Here is a 22,713-nt window from a genome sequence, read left to right on the forward strand (position 1 = left end):
ATATAAATGTCTTCATTTAGGTCACCATGTAGAAAAGCTGTCTTCACATCTAGCTGCTCTAAATGCAATTTTTCTACTGCTACAATACTGAGAACAAGCCTGATGGTAGTCATCTTCACAACTGGGGAGAAGATCTCATCATAATCAACCCCTTTTTCTGTTGAAACCCCTTGACAACTAAACGAGCTTTGAATCGTTTAGACCCATCGTGTTCATCTTTGACCCTGTAAATCCATTTATTCTGTAATGCTCTCTTACTCTACGGAAGCTTTACCAAAACCCAAGTTTTGTTCTTTTCAAGAGAGCTCATTTCTTCTTTCATTGCATTCTCCCACTGGTGATTATCTTTCGCCTTGACTGCTTCTGTGTAACTATCTGGTTCACCATTTTCAGTCAAAAGAATGTAATTTGCTGAAGGATCATAGAATTGAGTCTGCTTTCTAAGTCTGGTGGATCTCCTAACAAAATGATCATTCTGGTCAGGTTGTAGTGTTTGTTGTTCTTCATCTAAAACTGAACTCCCACTATCAGAGGATTCCGCTTCCTCATTATTTCCACTATTATCAAACTCAAACTCTGTGTCGACATTTTCTGGTTCTGTAGCCGGTTCAGCGATCGATTTAGCTTTCTGGTTACTAGTTCCTATCTCGAACTCTACTTGCTGTTTCTGAACCTTTGAGTTTGATCCTGTTAAATCTTTATACAACTCAGACTCATTAAAAGTGGCATGTTTACTTCGAACTACTTTTCTGCTTTCTGAATCCCAAAGCCTGTAGCCCATCTTATCTGACCCATAACCAATGAAAATGTATTTCTTGGCTTTTGCATCTAGCTTGTCTCTGTCTTGATCCAGATCATATGCACTACACCCAGATATCTTTAAGTGTTTGTATTTCACAACTTCCCCTTTCCATTCTTCCTGTGGCACTTTGTATCCCAACGGTACTGATAAACCCCGATTGATTAAATAAGCAGCAGTATTGACTGCATCTGCCCAGAACATCTTTGGTAACCCTGCATTTAACCTCATGCTTCTGGCTCTCTCATTTAATGTTCTGTTCATCCTTTCTGCAACCCCGTTTTGCTGAGGTGTGCCCGGGACTGTATTAATCATCCGAATGCCATGTTTAGCACAATAATCAACGAATTCCTTGCTGACATATTCTCCTCCATTGTCTGACTTCAAAGCCTTCACCTTCAAATTAGTTTCATTTTCAACAGCAATTTTCCATTTCTTAAAAGTATCAAAAACATCAGATTTATGCTTAAGAAATTTTACCCAGACCTTGCGTGTTGAATCGTCAATGAAGGTGACATAGTAGTGATTTCCGGCCACTAAAGCAACTGTAGTAGGTCCATAAACATCAGTGTGAACAAGCTCTAACTTCTGAGACTTTGGAGCTTTTTCTGTCCTAGCAAAGGATACTTTCTTTTTCTTGCTGAGAACACACGGTTCACAAAATTCAGATTCAACCTTCTTCAGTTCTGGAAGTTTTCCTCTAGCGACAACCATTTTCATCCCCTTTTCACTCATGTGGCCGAGTCGTTGATACCAAAGCTTTGACAGACTCGGCATTCTGGAAACTGCATTAGCACTCCCTGCAGGCACTTCAACCATATACAAGCTACCCCGTTTCTTTCCTTTGGCAATTACCATACTACCCTTGACAACCCTCCACTGTCCACCCCCAAAGTAGACACCGTACCCCTGGTCGTCTAATTGCCCAACAGAAATCAACATTCTTTTCAATTCTGGAATTAATCTAACATTTTTCAATGTCCAAACGGTACCCAAGCTTGTTTTCAAATCAATATCCCCTATCCCGGTAATATCAAGTAATTTATTATTTGCAAGTTTTACCTGACCGAAATCACCCAGTCTGAGATTCTTCATTCTTCTTGAACTCCATATGGCATGAAACGATGCTCCCGAGTCCATAATCCATGCTTCAATTGCATCCTCAACACATAAAATTAAAGCATCATCAGAATCAGATGCGGCTGTAGCAGAATGTAACTCATTTTTGTCCGCGGGTGGTTTAGTGCATTGACTTCTGAAGTGACCATTTTCATTGCAGTTCCAACACTTGATATCAGAAATAGAATGACTATTTCTTTTATATATTCGGGCGTTGCCCCGAGAAATATGACGATACGACTTGCAATGTGTATAAGATCATTGATATATGTGTAAAGATAAACGCACATTACAATTTACAAAAGCGTATCATAAAACTAAAAAATTACAACACCTCGAACAAAAAGTGGTTCAAAAGATTATTTAAAAATAATGTTACATCATAGTGTTATGTGGTTACCTGGTCATTGGTCATGCAAATATCAATTGTTTTTTAGAAGAACCCTTAAAAAATAATTAATATAGTAATCAATGAATAAAGAATAAATAAAAGGTGAACGTTAAGGAAAAGTATTTAAAAAGAAAAAAAATGGGCAGTCTTATAGGTAGATATGGTTATTAGTCATGGATTACGTGAACTTTGCCTGGAGATAACAAATATTAGGTGTTTTTTTTTATGCGAAATATTTTTTATAAAAAAATTACCAATGAATATACTACCAAATGAAGAAAATAAAAAAAACTCAACGTTTAAGTAAAAGCATGCCAAAAAAGGGGGGAAAATCAAGTATGAACGTTTAGATGTAGATATGCGACCACCTGTTAGTCTTGAGAATTAAAATACAAATTTTAAAAAAGAATAAAAAAGCAAGCAGAGACAGTTCATGTTCATAAGGCCGTGCATAAATGTTATACTAATTAATGATTTACTACATATACAATTGCTACTTTTGTGAAGAATTATAAGATGTATAAAAGAAAAAAAATTAATTCGTTATTCTTTAATCCAAACAAGTTAATATTCCGTATGGTTCCATATTATACCAATTTTTCAAGTTTTCAATTTTCGGCTTTTAATGGTCAACCGAGTAGCAATACCAGTGAATATATCATGTAACGTTTTTTCAATTTCACTCTCTTCTATAAAGTTTAAGAGATGGACATAAATTTACTAAAAAATTATATTCATTAATGAAAAAAACTCTTTCATTTATCTTTAATCCATTCTACTTAGTTTTTTACAAGGCAAATGGACAACAAGCTGCGCCGTTAATCTTTTTAATAATTAGACTATTTTTTAATTTTTACCAACCTTTTTTAATTCGTAAAGAGTATGATAAAAGTTAAACATTTTAATAATATGTTATAACAAACCGTACATCACGTATGGGTCTTGAAACTAGTGTGGTTATCTCTACTATATTATAAAGCTTTTGTTCTCTATTTTTTCAACTTTACACAAGTGAAAATCACAAAATATCTCTATTACTTATTAATAATACTCTTAGGACCTGTTTTTTTTAGTTATTAAATGTTGAATGTATTAAGTGACTGAATGTATATATTGTGGTTGAATGTATTAATTAAGACATAGGATGGTTATTTTTGTTTATTAAGTCAAAAAAAGAACATGAAATTTGACTTAATATATTAAGTTATTAATTATTAAGTCTATTAAGTAAAAAAAGAATGAGAATAGATCTCAACCACTCATTTTTTTTTCTTTCATCAAATCTCAACCACTCATTATTCTTTATGCTCCATATATATCTCAAATTCATTCAAAATCTTTTATCTTAAAAACCTTAAATCGATAAATTATAAAAATATATGGGTGTTTTTAAAATTACATACTCTTTTGTTAGGGATGTCATTCGATATATTTTTGACGAATTTTTATATTCAATGATGGTGTTCGTATGGTTAAGACATTTGGCTATCACATTCTATGACAAATCACAACCTATGACGTATCACAACCTATGACCTATCACTCTACCATCATACCGCCGCAACGTGCGGACATTTAGTCTCGTATATTAATGTAAAAACAATTAAATTAATTAATATTTCACGTCCTAGTCCCAACAGTGACTTAAGTGATAATCTTAAGTATTTATCCAAAAAAAAAGGGGGTCTTAAATAAAAAGATTTTTAAAGAAACATACGTGTACTTATTATTTATTCATTGTTAATATATGCATATGTTAATAAAATTAACGGATTTACAACAAATAAAGTTTTACTTCGGTAAGGAAACATCCTTACTTGATGATCAAGTATTAATTTTAAATTAGGAAACTAAATTAACTATCGCAAGAAAAATAGAAGAATCCTAATCGAATTAGGGTTATTACTCCTAGTATATATACCCGACCTCAAAGAACTTTTAGGACGCACAAATCGGTTGTTTTCAATCCATTATTTAATTAGGGTTTAATCAAGAACGAGCGAATTAATTAAATTAATGGCTCAAGGTAAGAGTAATACAGGGAAAAACCGCAAGCAACGTAATCGCAAAACTAATGGCGGGGTTGATGATCGTGAATGTTTCAACTGTGGTGGGGTTGGGCATCTTCTTAGAGATTGTACTAGCGTTGTCAAGTGTCTTAATTGTGGTGTGCTGGGCCACATTGTAAGCGATTGTCCTATGAAAACAGGGGAAGTTGTTAGCTTTTATGGTGGCAAAGGTTTCGGTTTTATCAGGCCCGATGAAGACGGGGAAGACTTGTACTTTCACCAATCAGATATCCAAGTGGATGGTTACCGAACTCTTCGTAAAGGTCAAGGGGTCAGGTTTTCGGTTACTGAGTTCAATGGGCGTATGACGGCTGTTAAGGTCACCCCTGTCGACAATATATATTGTAACTCAAATTTATAATCGATTTGTAGCTTTGTAAAATATTATTTTGATTTGATTTAATATATTGTGTTGTGGTTTTGGCTTATTGTCTCTTCAACATATGCAGATTTCTTGTGACATTGATTCTAAATTAAATTGTCTAAACTGTTCTTGTTAATGGGTTAAGATATTGGAGATGATACCAGATTAATAATGTGTAAAATTTGTTGCCAATTACAATCGATTCGGCCCATATACCCAGTGGTCCATCCACAAAAGATAAATTCTTGTTTTCCTTTCTTATAGCTTTTCGGTTAATAATTTGTTACCGCCAAGGGTTGCATTCTCGTGTAATAACTTTGTATTCAAGCTGTGTTCGAATGGCCCGCCAAGGGTTGCATTCTCGTGTGTGAGATGGTTAATTATGGCTATTTGCGTGTGGTGATTGAAATGGCAAACTGGGTTTAAGATGTTGACATTGTGCTTGAAAACTCAAAAGCAAGTTAAAAAGTTTATGATAAGGGGTGAGAAGAACAAAATCGGGTTATAAGTTGCAAAAGTTTATTGAGAGAACTATAAATTATATTAGGTGGAAATTTTCAAAGCAGTACCATTATAGACGATCATTATTGTGACCGTATATCAATTAAGATTTAAGACCAAATTAAATTTGATTTCTATCAGGTAGAAAAAGTTATTCCAAGTCCTAGAAGAGTTAAAGTTATTCATATATAGTTGATATATTTGGATAACCTATTGACAATAAATAATTTTACTTCGTTAACGATACTTGATGATCAAGTAAATAATTAAAAATTAGAAAATTAAATTAACTATCGCAAGAAAATAGGAGAAACCAAAAGAATTAGGGTTATTGCTCCAAGTATATATACCAGATCTCAAAGATCTTTTAGGACGCACAAATTTTGGTGTTTTCAATCTATTCATTAGGGTTTAGTCGCACAAATTAGGCTGAAGGTATGAGTAATACAGGGGTAGTTGTCAGCTTCTATGGTCGAAAGGGTTATGGTTTTATCAAACCCGATCAAGCCGAGGAAAACCTGTTTGTGCACCATTCTGAGATCAAAACAGATGGTTATCGGACTCTTCGTGAAGGTCAGGAGGTTAAGTTTTCGGTTGTTGAGTTGAAAGATGGGGGTAAAAAGGCTATCAAGGTCACCCCTGTTGACAATATAAACGTTAAGAAAAACCGTAAGAAACGTAATGGCAAAACTAATGGCGGGGTTGATGATCGTGTGTGTTATAACTGTGATGGCGTTGGGCATCTTAGTAGAAATTGTACTAGTGTTGTCAAGTGTGTAAAGTGTGGTGTGATGGCCCACAATGTAAGGGAATGTCCTATGAAAACAGGGGTAGTTGTTAGCTTTTATGGTCCCAAAGGTTACAGTTTTATCAAGCCCGACGAAGCCGGGGAAGACTTGTTCGTTCACCAATCTGATATCCACACAGATGGTTACCGATCTCTTCGTAAAGGTCAGAGGGTCAGGTTTTTGGTTGCTGAGATCAATGGGACGGCTGTTAAGGTCACCCCTGTTGACAAAATATAGTAACACAGAAAATTATATTAATGATCCTTGATCGATTTGTAGTATTTTAAAAGATTACTCAATCTTTCTTGTTCTTAATTGATTTGATTTAATATGTGTGACAGTTTTATGAAATATATTGCGGTGTGGTTTTCGCTTATTGTTTATGCTCTCTTAACATATGCATATTTCTTGTTATATTGACGCGAAAAATTATCCATACTATATTCTTGTTAATTGGTTAAAACTGGAGATTTATATATATCAGATGAATGTGTATAAATTTGTTGCAGATTACAAATTTAACCCTAAAAGATCATCAAACCCACATAGCTACACTTTACATGTAAGCCATTACCCTCACAGCAAGATATTTTTAAGCATATTTACGTTTGAGATCCAGGATGTGAGTAATATAAGCCTTTTCAATCTTTTATTTCAATGTCTTTTGTCAGTTTTTGGGTAATTACACCAATAGTCCAATACATCTTGTTAAATGGGATGCCAAAACATTATAATGCCAATTGCATACACGTTATACATGTTATATCCTTGATATAAAGATTGAGCAATGTTATAATTACAAACTAATTAGAAGTAAATTTCTAAAAATTCATGTGCTACAGCAGGAAACAGATAGGTTTAAAAAGGTGTCTCATGGAACGTTTATAATTCTTATTTGGATGATATGGAAATGGCAGAACAAAGTGCTCCAAGCCAGAGGCGGAGACAAGGGGGGCTAGGAGGTGCCAAGCCTCCCCCAGTAGGCGTAAATGCAACGAATTTTCTATAGCCTGGCCGAATATTTTCCGAGGTTTATATAGTATATAGTCCCCTCCAATGAGTCAAAACCCCATATCCTGGCTTCGCCACTGCTACAAGCTCTCTACAATCTTTTATACTACTTTGGTCTTTGGTAAAGGAATTTTTTCTTTCTCATTGACCAACCGTTGTATTTAGATCTTCAAGTGATGGTGAGGTTGTAAAGGATCTGATTGGCATCTGATGACACAAGAATCTCATGACTAAATGCAGAATTTCTATACAAGGTTTATCCAAGGGCTCAGACTATTGTTTGGTTTATTTTACCACCTCTATATTTTGCATGTGGTAGCTTCCAATTATATGCCATTTGTTGTTACTTGGATCGATAAACTTGGCCTGTTTGTTTTTTTAACTATTAAGTGACTGAATTGATTAAGTGACTGAATGGATAAATAATGTCTGTATGGATTAAGTCAATACAGTTGTTTTTTGTTTATTAAGTCGGGAAAACAAACAATTTTGATGACTTAATGGATTAAGTGTTTTTGATTAAGTCATGACTGAATTTATTAAGTCCCAAACAAACACCACCTTACTGATTCTTTTACGGTTGTTATTCGTTTCATAATTGTTTTTAACGGTTGTTATTAGTTTCATAATTATGAATGTTTTGATATTCATTTAGTTAAAAAAATATACCTCATCCGTCCCATTTTAAGTGTCCTATTTTAACTTCTAAAGTCTTTTTTTGAACTTTGACCGTAATTATCTTTTAATTTGTTGTGTTATACAACACTTGATATAAAATAGATGAATAGATTGAGTTTTCGATGTACTTTTTAATGATATAAGTTTCATCAACTGTTATAAAGTACATACAAAGATATTTACGGTCAAAGTTAAAAGAAAAAGACATTGAAGTCAAACTAGGACACTTAAAAATGGACGGAGTGAGTATAAGGAAAGGAATGGCAATATTGCTTACTTCAAATGCATATGTGCAACAATGTATCAAAGGAGCAAAAGCCTTAGGTGTGTTTGGTTTACATAATGTTTTTGAAAAAAATGGAATCTATTAAAAAGTTAGGGCACATTTGGTTCACAGAATGTTTTTGGAAAGAATGGAATCTATTGAAGGAATTATAATCTGACGGAATGAAATTTGACATAATGTTTTCTATTTTTTAAAGATTTAAGTGAGGGACGGAATGAGATTCCTTCCCCCATCTCCATAGAATATAGATTTCATCAAATGAGGGAATGTTCACATTCCAACGGAATGATAGTCCTTCATCATTGAACAACCAAACGCACTAAAGAATGAAATTCAATTTCTTCAAGTCCATCAAATTCTATCAGAATCTGCGAACCAAACGCGACCTTAGAATTTGAAAGAATAAAATTGGAATTTTGAGATTTCATCAAATGATAGAATATTTAAATTCCAACGGAATGAGATTTCTGTTTCTTTGAATAACCAATCACACTGAATAAAATTAAATTCCAACTCTATTATATTCTTTCAAATTATGTGAAGCAAACGCAACCTTATAGTGTCTTGACAAATCATAGAGAGGCGCAAATGGTTTCACAACTCCCTCCTAATCTGATGTCGACCTCTTTTATTTTTATGTCACTTCAAAATTTAAATGGTGCCATTACACTACCTTTCAGTTATTTCTTGACCTTAATAAAATACATTCAAAGAAGATCGACCTAGAAAATATTGATTTAGAACTACTAATTATATGGCCAGGCGTAGAAGATTATCAATATGTTGCAATCTAATGTAACTTTTAATCATTGTATTAGTTGAATTGTTATTTCTAATGGGTTGGTGGCTCATTGGTAATTGGTCTTAGACCTTCAGGAAATTCACTAAGGGGTGGGTGGTGGGGGTGGTGGGGGGGGGGTGTTGAGAGTTTGGGTTTTATTTCAGACATGCGTGATTCGAGTCCTCGCATACTGCCCAATTGAATGTCATTATAATGTCTGGAATATAAACTATTGACTACTAATTACTAACTCATTAAAAAAATGTCTTAAAAACAAAAACTATATAGACTTGATTATAGTATTTTGGTTTTAAAATTTTTAAATCACCCAGGGTGACCCGAGTTGATTAGCCAATAAGCATCTATATTAACCCGATAGAATTAAGCTTAACATGATCTTCTTTCATTTGGGGCACATTTTTTTTGTTTTTCCAGCTCTGCAACTTTTTGCATTTTTTGAGACCACATTGTTTACGACTCAATATTGTCAACCTAAGATATCTGGATTGAAATACACTAAAGTTAGACTACTTTATAGTAAAGTTGTGAACTTTGACCATTGAATTAAAATTAATGTTCAAAAAATCAAAAATTCATATTTGGATCTGGTGATTTGATTTTAATCCAAAGATCAAAATATCTTCGACTTTACTACTAAAGTTGGTTTCAACTTTAGAAAATTCTACATATCAATTTGATAAATGTTAGCACCTTCTCCCAAGGCTTTTGAGGAACATACGTGTACTTCTTATTTATCTATACTCCATATTAAAGCAAACTGACTTTTTTTTTCAACCACTCTACCTTTAAAATACCAAATTTACCCTTTACATTTACACTATCTCCATATATGATAGGCTAAATTACCGTAACTACCCTCAAATCATTTTATCCCCTAAACCAAAAACACAGTCACCACTGCAAATCAAGGCGACCATCGATCACCCCACACACAGATCGAATCCCTCCGCCCTCTATCTATTTTCTAAACATACATAATCTACCAGCCACCATCGCTAATAGCAAACCGTATCCCATCAGCAGCCATGGTTTGTTCTTCAAGAAGGGATATTTGTACGCGGGTTTCTTCAGAAAGGGATACTTGGTTTTCTCCTTTTTGGGGGTTCATCAATTGGGTTTTTCTCTTCTTTATGTTTAAAATCCTTAATCTATATACCTTTTATTGCCTTTAACTTCTTATATCTGCTTCTTCATATTTATTTGATTTGCATATCTCCAAAAGGTGGCTTTTTCTTTCTTCTTGATAATATCAAAATGGATGTATCAATCAAGGAGGTATTACTATTAATTATTTTCAGTTTATTGTTTTCATTAAATTTAAAGCTGTATTTTCCGTTCTGTTTTTTTTTTTCTAAATTTTTTGGTAGGGAGTAATTTAGTAGGGGTGATTGTTTTAAAGTCAAACTAACCAAATTATGACCTTTAATTTAATTTTGGTAAAGATTGTGATTGATTTTGTTGGTATTTAGTTTTAGTAACGATATAATTTTCGGTATTAGCAAACTTATTTTTGGTAAAACTTTTCATTTTCTTATTTTAATTGCACATTTTCTAGAATATCTATACAAATAACATTCCTTACATATGAATATAAATGTTGTTCTAATGTTGTTTTTCCTGTGTATTGCAAATAAAGATGCATAGAAAACTTAAACACTAATCTGTTATATGGCATGCCAAGTTGCCAACTGCTGTATGAAGCAAAAAACTTTGTCTGGACAACACTTTAAAAAGCCCTCAGAATGAGTATACAACATATCAGGAGAGGATTCACAGCCTACACAATATACTACGAGAGGATTCAAAAACTAATAAAAAAGTATTTGCGTTGTATATTGACATTGCCGCTGCATCGCGTGGGCATCCATCTAGTTCATAGAATCATAATTGATATTTAGATAACTAAATAAAATTTACGCATTTACGATAAATAAAATTTAAATTGTACTTCCGTAAGGAAGCATCCTTACTTGATGATCAAGTAATTAATGAATACATTAGAAAACAAATTATGGTAAGTACGCAAGGAAAATAGTAGAAAAGGGTTTATTGCTCCTAGTATATATACACGATCTCAAAGATCTTTTAGGACGCACAAATTTTAGTGTTTTCAATCCATTAATTAAATAGGGTTTAATTAAGAACGTACGCCCGCAGCTAGCTACCAATTAATTAATGGCTGAAGGTATGAGTAATACAGGGGTAGTAGTTAGCTTTTATGGTGGCAGAGGTTACGGTTTTATCAAACCCGATGGAGCCGAGGAAAACCTGTTCGTTCACCATTCTGAGATCCAATCAGATGGTTATCGGACTCTTCGTGAAGGTCAGAAGGTTATGTTTTCGGTTGCTGAGATGGAAGACGGGCGTACAAAGGCTATCAAGGTCATCCCTGGTGAAAAATTGGACGTAAAGAAGTCCCGCAAGAAACGTAATGGCGGGGTATGTTATAACTGTGGCGGTGTTGGGCATCTTCGTAGAAACTGCAGCAGCGTCGTCAAGTGTGTAAAGTGTGGTGTGATGGGGCACAATGTAAGGGAATGTCCTATGAAAACAGGGCAAGTTGTTAGTTTTTATGGTCGCAGTGGTTACGGTTTTATCAGGCCCGATGGAGCCGCGGAAGACTTGTTCGTTCACCAATCTCAGATCCAAGTGGATGGTTACCGAACTCTTCGTAAAGGTCAGGGGGTCATGTTTTTTGTTGCTGAGAAAGATGGGCGTATAATGGCTGTTAAGGTCCACCCCTGTAGTTGACAAAATATTGTAACACAAAAATCTACATTAGTGACCCTTGATTCGTACGTAGTATCTTATTAATTGTTTTTGTTCTTAATTTGATTTAATATATATGTGTGACAATCTTATGAAATAATATTGTGGTATGATTTTGGCTATTGTTTATTGTCTCTTCAACATATGCAGATTTCTTGTTACATTGTCCAAACTATTCTTGATTGGAGATTGATATCAGATTAATAACGTGTTAAACTTGTTGCAAATTCCAAACCTGATTTTCATCCGACCCATAACAGACCCAGTGTTCCATCCATAATACACAAATTCTTATTCGGTTCTTCTATCTTGTTTATCTTTCTTTTAGCTTTGCGGGTTAATAATTTGTTAGGGCCAAGTGTGGTTACTTTGTATTCAAGCTGTGTTTGAATGGGTTATATATCTTTTTCTTTATTAATTGCTGTTCGAGTTTGGATTTCCTGATACTTATAGTAGTTCCATATATCGAATTTGAATTCTATGTAACTTAGATAATTTTTGATATTACCCTGTCGATATTCAGTGGACTTAGCCTGCTTTTTTTTCATATTCAAGTTGACTGTACGTGTAATTGGATTAACTTGGTATGCGGCAGCCACCATACACGATCTTTATATGTGACTCTATATACTGATTTTAGATTTAAGAGCTTAATTTGCAGCTAATGTATGGATCATCACCTAATCGTAATGTATACAACCTGATTTTCATTAAAGCAAAGGTTTACCTTTTTCTGAAAGGTTTCTAATAATGATTTTTATCAAACGAAAAAGTTAAGGAGTAACCCCATCCCAATGTCATATTGGATACCTATCATCCCTCTCTGTAAAGTTTATAATCCTGACTTGACATGATTTTGGCACCTTGAAAGATCATCAAACCCGCACCACTATAGTTTTCACATGTGAGCCAGGTCCCTTTGCTCGCAGACGAACCGTAGTCCAAAAATTGGCATTTTCTTGAAATAGAAACTGATGATTTTTCTAAAGGCATTCTATCCTACTCGTATTAGATATTTATTCCTTTTGAGACCAAACTTTTATTAAAACCAATCTCTATTTTGATTAGAGCGTCGACAGACGCATTAATGATGTGAATTATGCAATAATCAGGCCCAAAATGATTTTAGTAAACCACTAGCGTTGGCATTAAAAAGATGACATATCCAAAAAGAATTTACCGCTTTGCTAGATTTTTCTTGCACATTACCATCTCTATCAAGTAAAGTAGATGATTGAATCATGATATCATAAAGCTAGTTGATAGGAGATGGAAGAAACGTAAGCAGAAGTTAGTACTGTAATATAATATATTGCCATAATTCGGGTAAAACAAATAAGATCAATTCTTGAGCATTGGATCATAAACTCTGATGTATTAAGATTATTAGAGCAATATTACAACAACAACAAGACTCAATCCCTGAGCGGGGTAAAGGGGTAAGTGAACCTCTACCCGAGAGTCTATTTTCATAAGGAGCTCCAGTCAAAAAGAAGTAAAAGTATGAAAGTGTAAAGGGTTTAGTTACCATATCTGTTGGTCGAAAATACTAACATAGGAAGATATACTTGCCTGATGTGTATCACCGGCCCGGCTACATTTAAAGTAGGGAAGAATAGCAAAAATGTGGCCTAACATACTTTGACCCAAGTACGATAGCAACCACAATTTTAGTTGAAAGAAAAAGATTATCTTATTCGTTTTATTTTAATAATACTTGTTTTATTTGAATTAAAACCTATGTTCATATTATAACGTACATAGCTGATCGACTGGATTGGGTACTGTTATTTTTGTCGAATACTATTAAAAATTTCGAATCACAAAAAAATCTATAACTAGTCGATCAATAGTTAAGCCTGTAGCAAAAGGTACAATAGTCAAGATTTGATCTGCAAATAGAAGAAAAAGAAGAAAAGTAGTAAAAAGGAGTCCTTCCACATCACTAACGCACTGCGTCGTATCAGCATACACGCATGTCATCATTCTTCAACTGCTATAAGTATCATCCAATCTCTACTCTTCAACATCCCCCCCTTCATTTTCTCACTCACAATATTCTTTCATTCTATCCATTCTCTTTGTTTCTTCAACTTCTGCTACTTCTTTAGTGAATGGTTCATTTTCAAATTGATCACCACTATCTATATAAGTTACATTCACATTTTCGATATATATATATATATATGGGACGTCACTCCAGTATTGTTCTTAGGTTTCTCCTTTTCTTCACTCTGAAAGGTAAAAATCAATGTTCGACGTATATGATTTTGTTTGGTATTGTTCCTAATTACTTCTTTATATGGGTTTTACATTTTGTAATATGTTTTAAGATAACGCACGGGTAATAATACTAGTTTTATATTACGTATTATATTGCAGGAGTTTTTGGGACCACTTTCACATTTTCAAACAAGTGTGACTACACTGTCTGGCCCGGGATTCTGGGCACCCCTGCTCTTGAATCTACGGGATTCGAGCTCGGTAAGGGTAAATCACATTCCTTACAAGCTCCACCAGGGTGGTCGGGCCGCTTCTGGGGAAGAACGGGGTGCAACTTTGATGGGACTGGCCACGGGTCGTGTGCCACAGGGGATTGTGGGTCAGGACAAACAGAATGCAACGGGGCAGGAGCGGCCCCACCAGCCACCCTGGCAGAGTTTACTCTGGGGTCCGGGTCAGCTACCCAGGACTTTTATGATGTCAGCCTTGTTGACGGGTATAATATCCAGATGATTGTGGAAGTGAGTGGTGGGTCGGGTGATTGTTCGACTACAGGTTGTGTCGATGATTTGAACCGACGTTGTCCAAGTGAGCTTAAGATGGCCGATGGTGGAGGGTGTAGGAGTGCATGTGAAACATTTGGTACACCCGAGTATTGTTGTAAAGGTGCCTTTGATTCGCCTGCGTCTTGTCACCCAACTCCTTACTCGGAACTGTTTAAATCGGCGTGTCCAAAGTCGTATAGCTACGCCTACGACGATGCCACGAGTACTTTCACGTGTGTAGCTGCTGATGAATATACCATCATATTTTGTCCCTCATTTCGAAGGTAAAAATATTTTCTATTTCATACAACATAACATAACGTTACATCCTCTTAGTTATCTTTCTAATACGAGTAATAAACTTATAATAATAATATTATACTATTTGTATTGACTTTAGTCAACGATGATCTATATATTTACAGTGGAAGCATTAAAGCAAAAGCAAGCAATATGAGTGAAGATTCATTAGAGGCATTATTGGATTTGTATGCACGTCTTGCTTCTGGCTCAGGGGATTCAAATGCAGTCACAATAATTAGTCCTTGTTTATTTATTGCGTTGGCTATCTATGTAGTATTACTTTTGCATACATCATTTTTATAATTTTATAATTGATTACTAGTCTAGAATCATCAGAGTCAATTAATTTCAATGTTATGTTTACTTGTACATTAATATGAATCAGAAGTTAATTATATATTTTAATAAGAGTGCACACTGCATGCATGATAGAGGGTGAGAGGGTTCATGAATCTTAAGAGTTAAGAGTTTGAGGTAAAGAGTAAACATATACAGTAGTGTGTGATTGTGTATACAGATATAAAGCAATTGAATTGCATCTTAGCAGTAAAATATATAATGTACCAATACATAATATGTCCAAGTTTAAGTATATAAAATATCCAATTAGCTTTTGTAAATACCTTTGCAAGTTGCTAATTATCTGCTACGCACTGGCAAAAAAATATACAGTAATTAATAAAAAGAAATAAAGAAAAAGAAAGAAAAAATTGAAAGCAAAAAGATCCATATCCTTAATTAAAGCATCGCCATCCGGTTAACAGCAACCAAATCAAAATATATAAAGGCTCTTACTTTAACAACTGAAACCACTTTTGGGACTTCCACAATACGATGAATATTTACCTAATTAAAGGAATAAAAAGAAACTGTTAGTCTCATTTGGGACTTCGATTTTCTGATAGTAATTAACTAATGATGGGATATGATTATTAGAAAAAAATATGCTAGTTTTATAGGGAAAGGTTAGGGAAAACATGCAGTACCTATCTTAGGTAAAACATGGGATTATGTAAAATTCAAAGGGGTTATGTATGTTTATCAAATTCAAAGGTTTAATTTGTAACTTTTTTTAATGTGATGATACTTAAGCTTAGATAAATTCTACAGTACGGATCATTTCCCTAGTTCTATATGGGTTAGATTTTTTTGAGAGTATTAACTACCCAATTTAGAATTTGATGAAACTAGAATAATCTAAATTTCATTTTATCTTTGCGGAACTCAAATTTCATTACCTAGTTTGCAAGAAAATGAAATTTAAAATATTTCGAATTCTATTATAGGATGAAATTTAAGGGGGCGTTTGGTTTATAGAATGTTTTCAAAGGATTTGGAACTTATCAAATGAATTGAAATTTTAAAAGAATTGGAATCTGAAAGTTTTAAAATATGTTGTGTTTTTGGTTGACAGAATTCATTTAAATGAATTGAAATTTAAATATAACAAATGACCAAATTACCCTTTATTAAATATTTACAAGTTTATTCTTTATTTAATAACATAATATAATTGGATAGAAATAATAAAAGAAAAAATAAATAACAGATAATTTGATCGATCCATCATGTATACCAAAAACAAAAAGTCATAATTTACTTTTCCTCAAAAACTTTTTTACTTCACCTGAACATATCTTTCACCTCCATATTAATTTCCCCATCTTTTCTCACTTTAGAATCACTATTGTTTTTCCAATCCACAAACTCTTTAATCGATATATACCGATTTCATTTTCCAATCCACAAAGATGATTAACAAGCATACTATTGTTTAACACAAAAAAAACCCTTCGAGTTTCAATAGGGATGCCGTAAATCTTAAGCAACGGTGACGGCCAGAAAAGCAAGGGCCGCAGGTAGGTCGTTGGTTATCAAATCTCTCTCTTTAAGGTAACCATCGTTGGTTGGTAGATCTGGTGCGTTTTGTTGAGCTTCACTGTTTTTCAACGAGAGTTGTTGGGGGTGGTGCCTCAGTGAATGTAATGCGATGGTGACGATGGTGTGAGTTCGCCGGAAAGATGATGACGAAAGTGAAAGTGATGATCGGTAGTGATGAGAGGAAGGGTGTTTTGGTCTATATTGTGAATTTCAAAGGAATTCAAAACATTCCATCACATATATGAAGGAATTCCAAATTCTGCATTTAAAGGATTTTAAAGGAATGTTTTAGATTCAAATTCCTTATATAATCCAACAAAACAAGGTAAGGAATGTAATTTGAATTCCAATTCCATTGAATTTTTTTGAATTCCTATCAACCAAACAACCCCTAAGATTTCTAAAATGCAAGAAAAGTTTGAAGTTCCGTTGAAATTCTACTCTTGATAAAATTATATCTTTTGATAATTATTATTTGATTATTAAGACTATTGAAATTATTATTACAATATAATTTAAAACTATACTTATCAACTATTGTTATAATTATTATTGCCTCAAGTATAGTGCTCCTTCTGTCCCACAAAATCTGTCCACTTTTAAAATTTCAAAGTCAAACTTTAACAACTTTAACCATAAATACCTTTTATTCGTGTTATATAATAGTTGATGAAAGTTATTACAATAGAAGACACATCTAAAACATATATAATTCATATAACTTTGATCAATTATTATAAAACACAAAAAAAAAAAAATTTATGGTCAAAGTTCGTAAAATTTGTTTTTAAAAATTTAAAAGCGGACAAATTTAGTGATCAGACGGTTGAGTATGACTCAATAAAAGGCATGGTTAAGGAAGAGCAAATGCACCGATTGACATTAGAATCGATAGAATCCTGAGCATCCATTGTACTATGGAGAGCTATATCCACACTCTTTACAATCAGCAGAAATATTTTTTTATGTGTCTAGAGTGTTAATTTGTCAACTCAAGCCATGGTATTAAGTTAGTTTAATCCACCTGTGTGAAAAAAAAAAGTCTAAGAAACGGCCAATACTGAGAGTAATATATACTTAACCAACATACATCATAGCCAAAGACTCAACTTTCTACAAATAATATAAAATGGACTCTAAATTTTTGAGTCATACTAAATACAGTATATAGTTAGATACTATACTTGAGGCATAGTGGCTAAATCCATATCTCGTTAGTTTTTGTCAACAGGAGCATCATCATCTTCCACTAGTGGATAAATCATCCAATCAATAGGCTCCTTTGGTATGCAAATTGCAAAACAAACCTTCACAAGGGCCCTCTGCCTCTTCAACAAGCCTTTAAAATAACAAGGACTTTGTGGAATTACATAGAGATGACAAAGAAGGTCAAGATAAACTAAAAAAAACAAAAGAAAATTGAGTGCAAAAAGCAATGGTGATGAGTGATTGCATGTGCATATCTCCATGCATTTGCTTATTATAAATTTGCATCCTCTATACAATAAAGTGTATCCTGATATCAACTTTCCTTTTTAAAATCACCTCATCATATGGCCACCTACGGTCTACCAGATATAGAAAAAATGCATGAACACATCCATAAAAAGGGTGAAAGCCCTAGTCAGCATAAGATATGGTCGACATGGAAATAATACATCTATATCTATCAGACAAGAAATCAAAATCATGAGAATGTGGCCCATTATCTCAAAATGTTTGGTAGTTAGATAAGGTCCTGTTGTCAAACTATCGGCGGTTGTGATGACGTGTGTTTGGGCAAGTGTCAACGTTAAGCAATAGAATGTTTGTTGTCGGATAAAAATTTTTGATAGTGTGTCATGTACGTGTTGGTCTCTCGATATCGATTCACTTCACTTCGCAATCGCTTACTAGGCTAACTAAGATGGTGTCCTATATACGCCATTTTTTTATGACAACCTTACGATGATGTGGATAATATTTGATATAGACTTAAATGAGATATACACAAATTGAACCTGATTACTTCACATGAAATGCCAAAAACAATTATTTTAATTATCACTGATTCAATGAACTGAATACCGATAATCAAGGTGATTTTCATTCACATACAGATTTTGTGGTCTGGGGAAAAAATTGAAATTTCATATATAGTGTTCCAGCATCACAATGGAAGCGTAAAATAGACCCAAAATTCAGATGGGCCTAAAAAGACAAACACACTGAAAACTAGCAGGCAAACAAAATCTAACAAACTTAAATAAAAACATAAAAATGCATATAACTCATAAAATTCAGAGTTTCTTCGGGATCTAGCCACAGCGTTTGCCTTGTTCCAGGCTTCGGCTTCAGGTGTGATATATAGCCACGTAACCCAAATTATTCTGATTTTAGTAAAGCCCTTTACTCATACTGTTTTGGGCCTCCAGAAAAAAAGGGTTTGTTCCTCCACGCTTTGGCCCGTATCAAAAAAATAAACAATTATTATTTCTATCTTTTTTTCGACTGGTGCAAATCGAATATACGGAAGATCTAAACTATGTTGTCTTTACCGGGTTCACGCTAGAGCCCCTCGCCAATACCTAGTAGGGGGAAAAACCACCTAATAGTCCGCCCAAAAGCACGACAACATATTAGGGGAAAACTTCGCCCTCAAACTCAAAGTTCCGTCTCCCCAAACTCAAACCCTCACATAGGGACTTCCTTACCACTGGACAAACATTGTCCAAAAGTCTATACATTAATTATATGAAACAGTACACGTAATACTATAAATATTATGTTTCAATTCCATTTTTGCATCAACTGTTTTGAGACCCCCAATTACCAAGTTTTGTCACCAGTTTCGGTTTACTGAAACTCGATTGGGACTACAGAGCCGACTCTAAATAACAGCTGAAGTGAACATAAGATTGGTGTACGATTTGATACCAGAATTACCTCAAACATCAAACAACTTTGATCTCAGGATGCTAGCTATGGCTCCTACAGTTCGTGCTGTGTCATTGTGAAGGAATAATATGATTGTTTACTTTTATCCTATGATGATGCAGACGGAAATTTAAGATAATTAATTGATTCCGTTGATTCAAAGAAACCCGGAAAACAATTCTTCAAATTATCGTTGACTCAGATTGAATACCGATAATCTGGATTCTCACACTAAACACACATTGTGAATAGGAAAAAAATGAATTTTTGATTTATCATAAACTGATCATTTCCCCATGTCCAGATACATATAAATAAAGCTGCAAATTTCGAATGGGCCCTAAAATACAAGTGGGCCGAAAGTTATAACCAAAAGAAAGTCAAAAAAAAACCGAAAAACATACAAAATGGTCCAAAACTCATAGAAAAAGGCCATTTCGGGGCTCGAAGGTCGACTGGCGGTTTGCAGCTTGATGCGTCTCGTTTCTGCGGTCGTTTTGACTGGTCACACGCCCAAAACGGAGCCTTCTAGCAAAAGTTATGCCCATTTTTGTGGTGGCCTCTTTTTGTCTTGATTTTCTATAAACAAAAAGGTCTGGTCTTCAATGGTTGCCCTGTGTCTGCATCATATGAAAACCTATAGGGTATATTTGAAGCCTCCAGTTCTTGTATCTCACGAGTATTGTTTGTTCTAAAAGTTGGGCCACCACTGAATCCTTTTTGGCACAGCTATTGTTTGTTATAAGTATCACTTATCAATTTGTTTAGCTTTTAGATAAGACGTTTAATCATATTCACATAATTAATGTTATCTATATAAGAAATCTTTTTCTTTTTCGTACATACGATATTTTTTGCAATTGCTCAAGTAAATATCCTACAAATCAACATTCATACTTTACTTACCAAGTTATCTTCCACTACAGATTCATCCAATTAGGCTCATCATCTTTGGGACTGAAAAATATGGCTTCAGGGATGATATTCTGTCCTCTTCAACAACTATCTTATAGTACGAACATGACCTTTACGAAATCATATTAAAAAGTACTGCAAACTGACAAAGAAAGTTGAAAGATAAATTAAGATAATCAAAAATGGAGAAAAGGTTGCAATAAAGCATGTGATGAGTGCTTGCAGCAAGTAGCATAAACTATATGCATATCTCCATTAATTAAATCTTATACAACTACACTTCCTCTCAATGTATAGTAACTACTTTTGAAGTTTATATAGTCAAACGAAATGTTTTAAAATTTAAAATTTGTAAATAATTAAATGATGTCATTAAACTTTAAGCATGTGAAGCTGTATAAAGAGTAAGGATAGACTACAAAAAAGGTGATGATAAGCAAGATAAATAAAAGCATATTCATTTTTAAGATAAAGGGTCCCATTTGACATCTAGAGTCTAGACATACATGAAAGATATGAAAGTGGTTTTCTTTTTCGACTTTCATATCGATATCTCGATATAAAAAACTTTTCTTCGGAAACGCAACTTGTCTAGTCTGTGATAAGTACCGAAGAGAATGTACCTTAATCCATACTCTATCTTAATCCATCAATCTTTCACTTTACTTTGTAGACAATCTACTAAATGCTCTCTGCATCCATGATGTTCCAAAAGTTAACCCGGCATCTGAGAGAGCTAATAGGAATCAATCTCTACATGACCGATGACTTGGTCTCCTTCTCTGCTATTGAACAAAACAGATCTTGTATGCCCAAATTAGAACTATAAATTATTTCAAATGATGTTTGAAAGCAATCACATACTTGTAAAAACTGAACCTACTAGAAAATAAACACAGTAATTTTCTTGGGACACTTAAGAAAGTGATGTTAGCAAAGTCTCGTGGGGGATAGAGGAGGTACATAAAAATATTAATATTACCATTTTGAACATACTATGACAGACAAGCCAATAGAGCTAACAAAAGCAGAAATTTGATTAATTTTTTTACAATGTTGCAGGCTCAAATAAGATACAAGTCTACCGAAACAAAAACCCATGAGAAGATAATGCAATCTCAAATGCTTCCATTCTTGCGCCTCGGGAAAACCCATTCCGATCATAAGATGAGATTTCATCAATTCCCAGATCGGTACACGTCTTTACAAGCTCTTCACCAACGCGTTGTGCTGCTCGCTAAATATTTTCACATTTGCAGGGAATTTTAAAACAGGAATCTTTATAGTGTATATACAAAAATTTGATATTGGAAATACTAAGATACTTACAATGGTTGTACATGTAGGGCTATCACGGACTGATTGCTGCAGAGTGCTGCCATAAAATAAGCACTTCTTGTTCTGATCATCAACAAGCATAGCATACAACTGCTTTTCTGAACAGAATACCGAAAGCCTTGGTTTCTTCTGTGTACCATTGTACTAGTCAACCAAACACAAAGTCATTGTCAATGTTAACTCAACGAAATTGAGAATATGGATCGTGTTTAGATACTAATAAAATTCCACAATTTAGCCCAACTAAAAATAAATTTTCATCTTTGTTCAACAAATGTGCGTAAAACAAATTTCACCTTTTTTTGTAATCTTCTATTCCGAACTTTTGGACTTTCTACCCTCGTTCTAGCTCTTGCTTCAATCACCATCGGCTTTATACGAACAACTTTAAAAAAAAAAAGTAACACAATTAGCATCCAACTGTCAAGACTCAAGACATACTACTTGATTTATTAATGCACGTAACTTAACTTACTTGTACTATGAATCGGAATTATTTTCAAACAACTTTCGCCAAATATATCACATTTCTTGAACTGCAGAGGCACAGTTAATGCCCTAATCGCCATATATTTATATAATAAAAAGCTCACCTGTAAAAGTACAATGAAAATAACGCTTGTGGTGAACTAATAAGTCCTAGCATGTTCATTGAGGCATTTCGTCGAACAGGTTGGAGGATATATATATATGTTTAATAAAGTTTGACTTCATTGTATACTTCCATGGTAAATTTTATTTAATTATGCATATTATCTATAATAACGAATAGATTGAATAAAAATAAAAAATTATTAGGAGAGTCGAGAGTACCTGGTCTGTAAGCTAAACCCAAAACTAAATTTGGTCGGTCGGGTCTAATCGGAATTTATCGGGTTGAAAGAAAGTTAATTCCCGTTCAAAAAAAAAAGAAAGTTAAATTACAACTTCGGTCCCTAGATCTTTTAGAATAGTATAGAATTAGTCCAAAAATTTTAAATTTTAGTTTGTTTCGCCAATGACGTATAACTCGATT

The 22,713-nt window shown here is 33.9% G+C and overlaps 3 protein-coding genes across 5 annotated transcripts; 2 read left to right on the forward strand and 1 right to left on the reverse strand.

Annotated features, from left to right (window-relative positions):
* The first annotated feature begins 5,680 nt into the window (after positions 1–5,680).
* Positions 5,681–6,268, forward strand: LOC122587659 (cold shock protein 1-like). Its single transcript, XM_043759827.1, has one exon. It carries the CDS (start codon positions 5,681–5,683, stop codon positions 6,266–6,268), a length of 588 nt encoding a protein of 195 aa, XP_043615762.1.
* A 7,362-nt stretch (positions 6,269–13,630) lies between these two features.
* LOC122586470 (thaumatin-like protein 1) lies at positions 13,631–15,053 on the forward strand. Its single transcript, XM_043758456.1, has 3 exons — positions 13,631–13,818; positions 13,960–14,629; positions 14,771–15,053. Exons 1-3 carry the CDS (start codon positions 13,692–13,694, stop codon positions 14,949–14,951), a joined length of 978 nt encoding a protein of 325 aa, XP_043614391.1. The 5' UTR covers positions 13,631–13,691; the 3' UTR covers positions 14,952–15,053.
* A 4,640-nt stretch (positions 15,054–19,693) lies between these two features.
* Positions 19,694–22,616, reverse strand: LOC122586471 (50S ribosomal protein L18). Of its 3 annotated transcripts, none has more exons than XM_043758459.1 (7): positions 22,512–22,616; positions 22,174–22,291; positions 21,995–22,083; positions 21,690–21,842; positions 20,984–21,597; positions 20,352–20,502; positions 19,694–20,024 (listed from the first exon to the last, which is right to left on the reverse strand). In XM_043758459.1, the coding sequence occupies exons 2-5, from the start codon at positions 22,265–22,267 to the stop codon at positions 21,442–21,444; spliced, it is 492 nt and encodes a 163-aa protein (XP_043614394.1). In that variant the 5' UTR covers positions 22,268–22,291; positions 22,512–22,616; the 3' UTR covers positions 19,694–20,024; positions 20,352–20,502; positions 20,984–21,441. The 3 variants fall into 3 exon arrangements, with proteins under 3 accessions (XP_043614394.1, XP_043614393.1, XP_043614392.1); XM_043758458.1 differs by having other exon boundaries at positions 19,694–20,065; XM_043758457.1 differs by having other exon boundaries at positions 19,694–20,174.
* Positions 22,617–22,713: the final 97 nt, after the last annotated feature.

Source organism: Erigeron canadensis, chromosome 2 (assembly GCF_010389155.1).
Source record: "Erigeron canadensis isolate Cc75 chromosome 2, C_canadensis_v1, whole genome shotgun sequence".
Lineage (NCBI taxonomy): Eukaryota > Viridiplantae > Streptophyta > Magnoliopsida > Asterales > Asteraceae > Erigeron > Erigeron canadensis.

Excerpts from the sequence above, each read along its gene's own strand:
- LOC122587659 (XM_043759827.1), top strand. The coding sequence starts at position 5,681 with ATGAGTAATACAGGGGTAGTTGTCAGCTTCTATGGTCGAAAGGGTTAT.
- LOC122586471 (XM_043758459.1), bottom strand. The coding sequence starts at position 22,267 with ATGGCGATTAGGGCATTAACTGTGCCTCTGCAGTTCAAGAAATGTGAT. Across the intron at positions 22,084-22,173 it reads AATTCCGATTCATAGTACAA|TTGTTCGTATAAAGCCGATG; the intron begins GTAAGTTAAGTT and ends TTTTTTTTAAAG. Across the intron at positions 21,843-21,994 it reads ATAGAAGATTACAAAAAAAG|TACAATGGTACACAGAAGAA; the intron begins GTGAAATTTGTT and ends TTGGTTGACTAG.
- LOC122586470 (XM_043758456.1), top strand. The coding sequence starts at position 13,692 with ATGGTTCATTTTCAAATTGATCACCACTATCTATATAAGTTACATTCA. Across the intron at positions 13,819-13,959 it reads CCTTTTCTTCACTCTGAAAG|GAGTTTTTGGGACCACTTTC; the intron begins GTAAAAATCAAT and ends ATTATATTGCAG. Across the intron at positions 14,630-14,770 it reads TTTTGTCCCTCATTTCGAAG|TGGAAGCATTAAAGCAAAAG; the intron begins GTAAAAATATTT and ends ATATATTTACAG.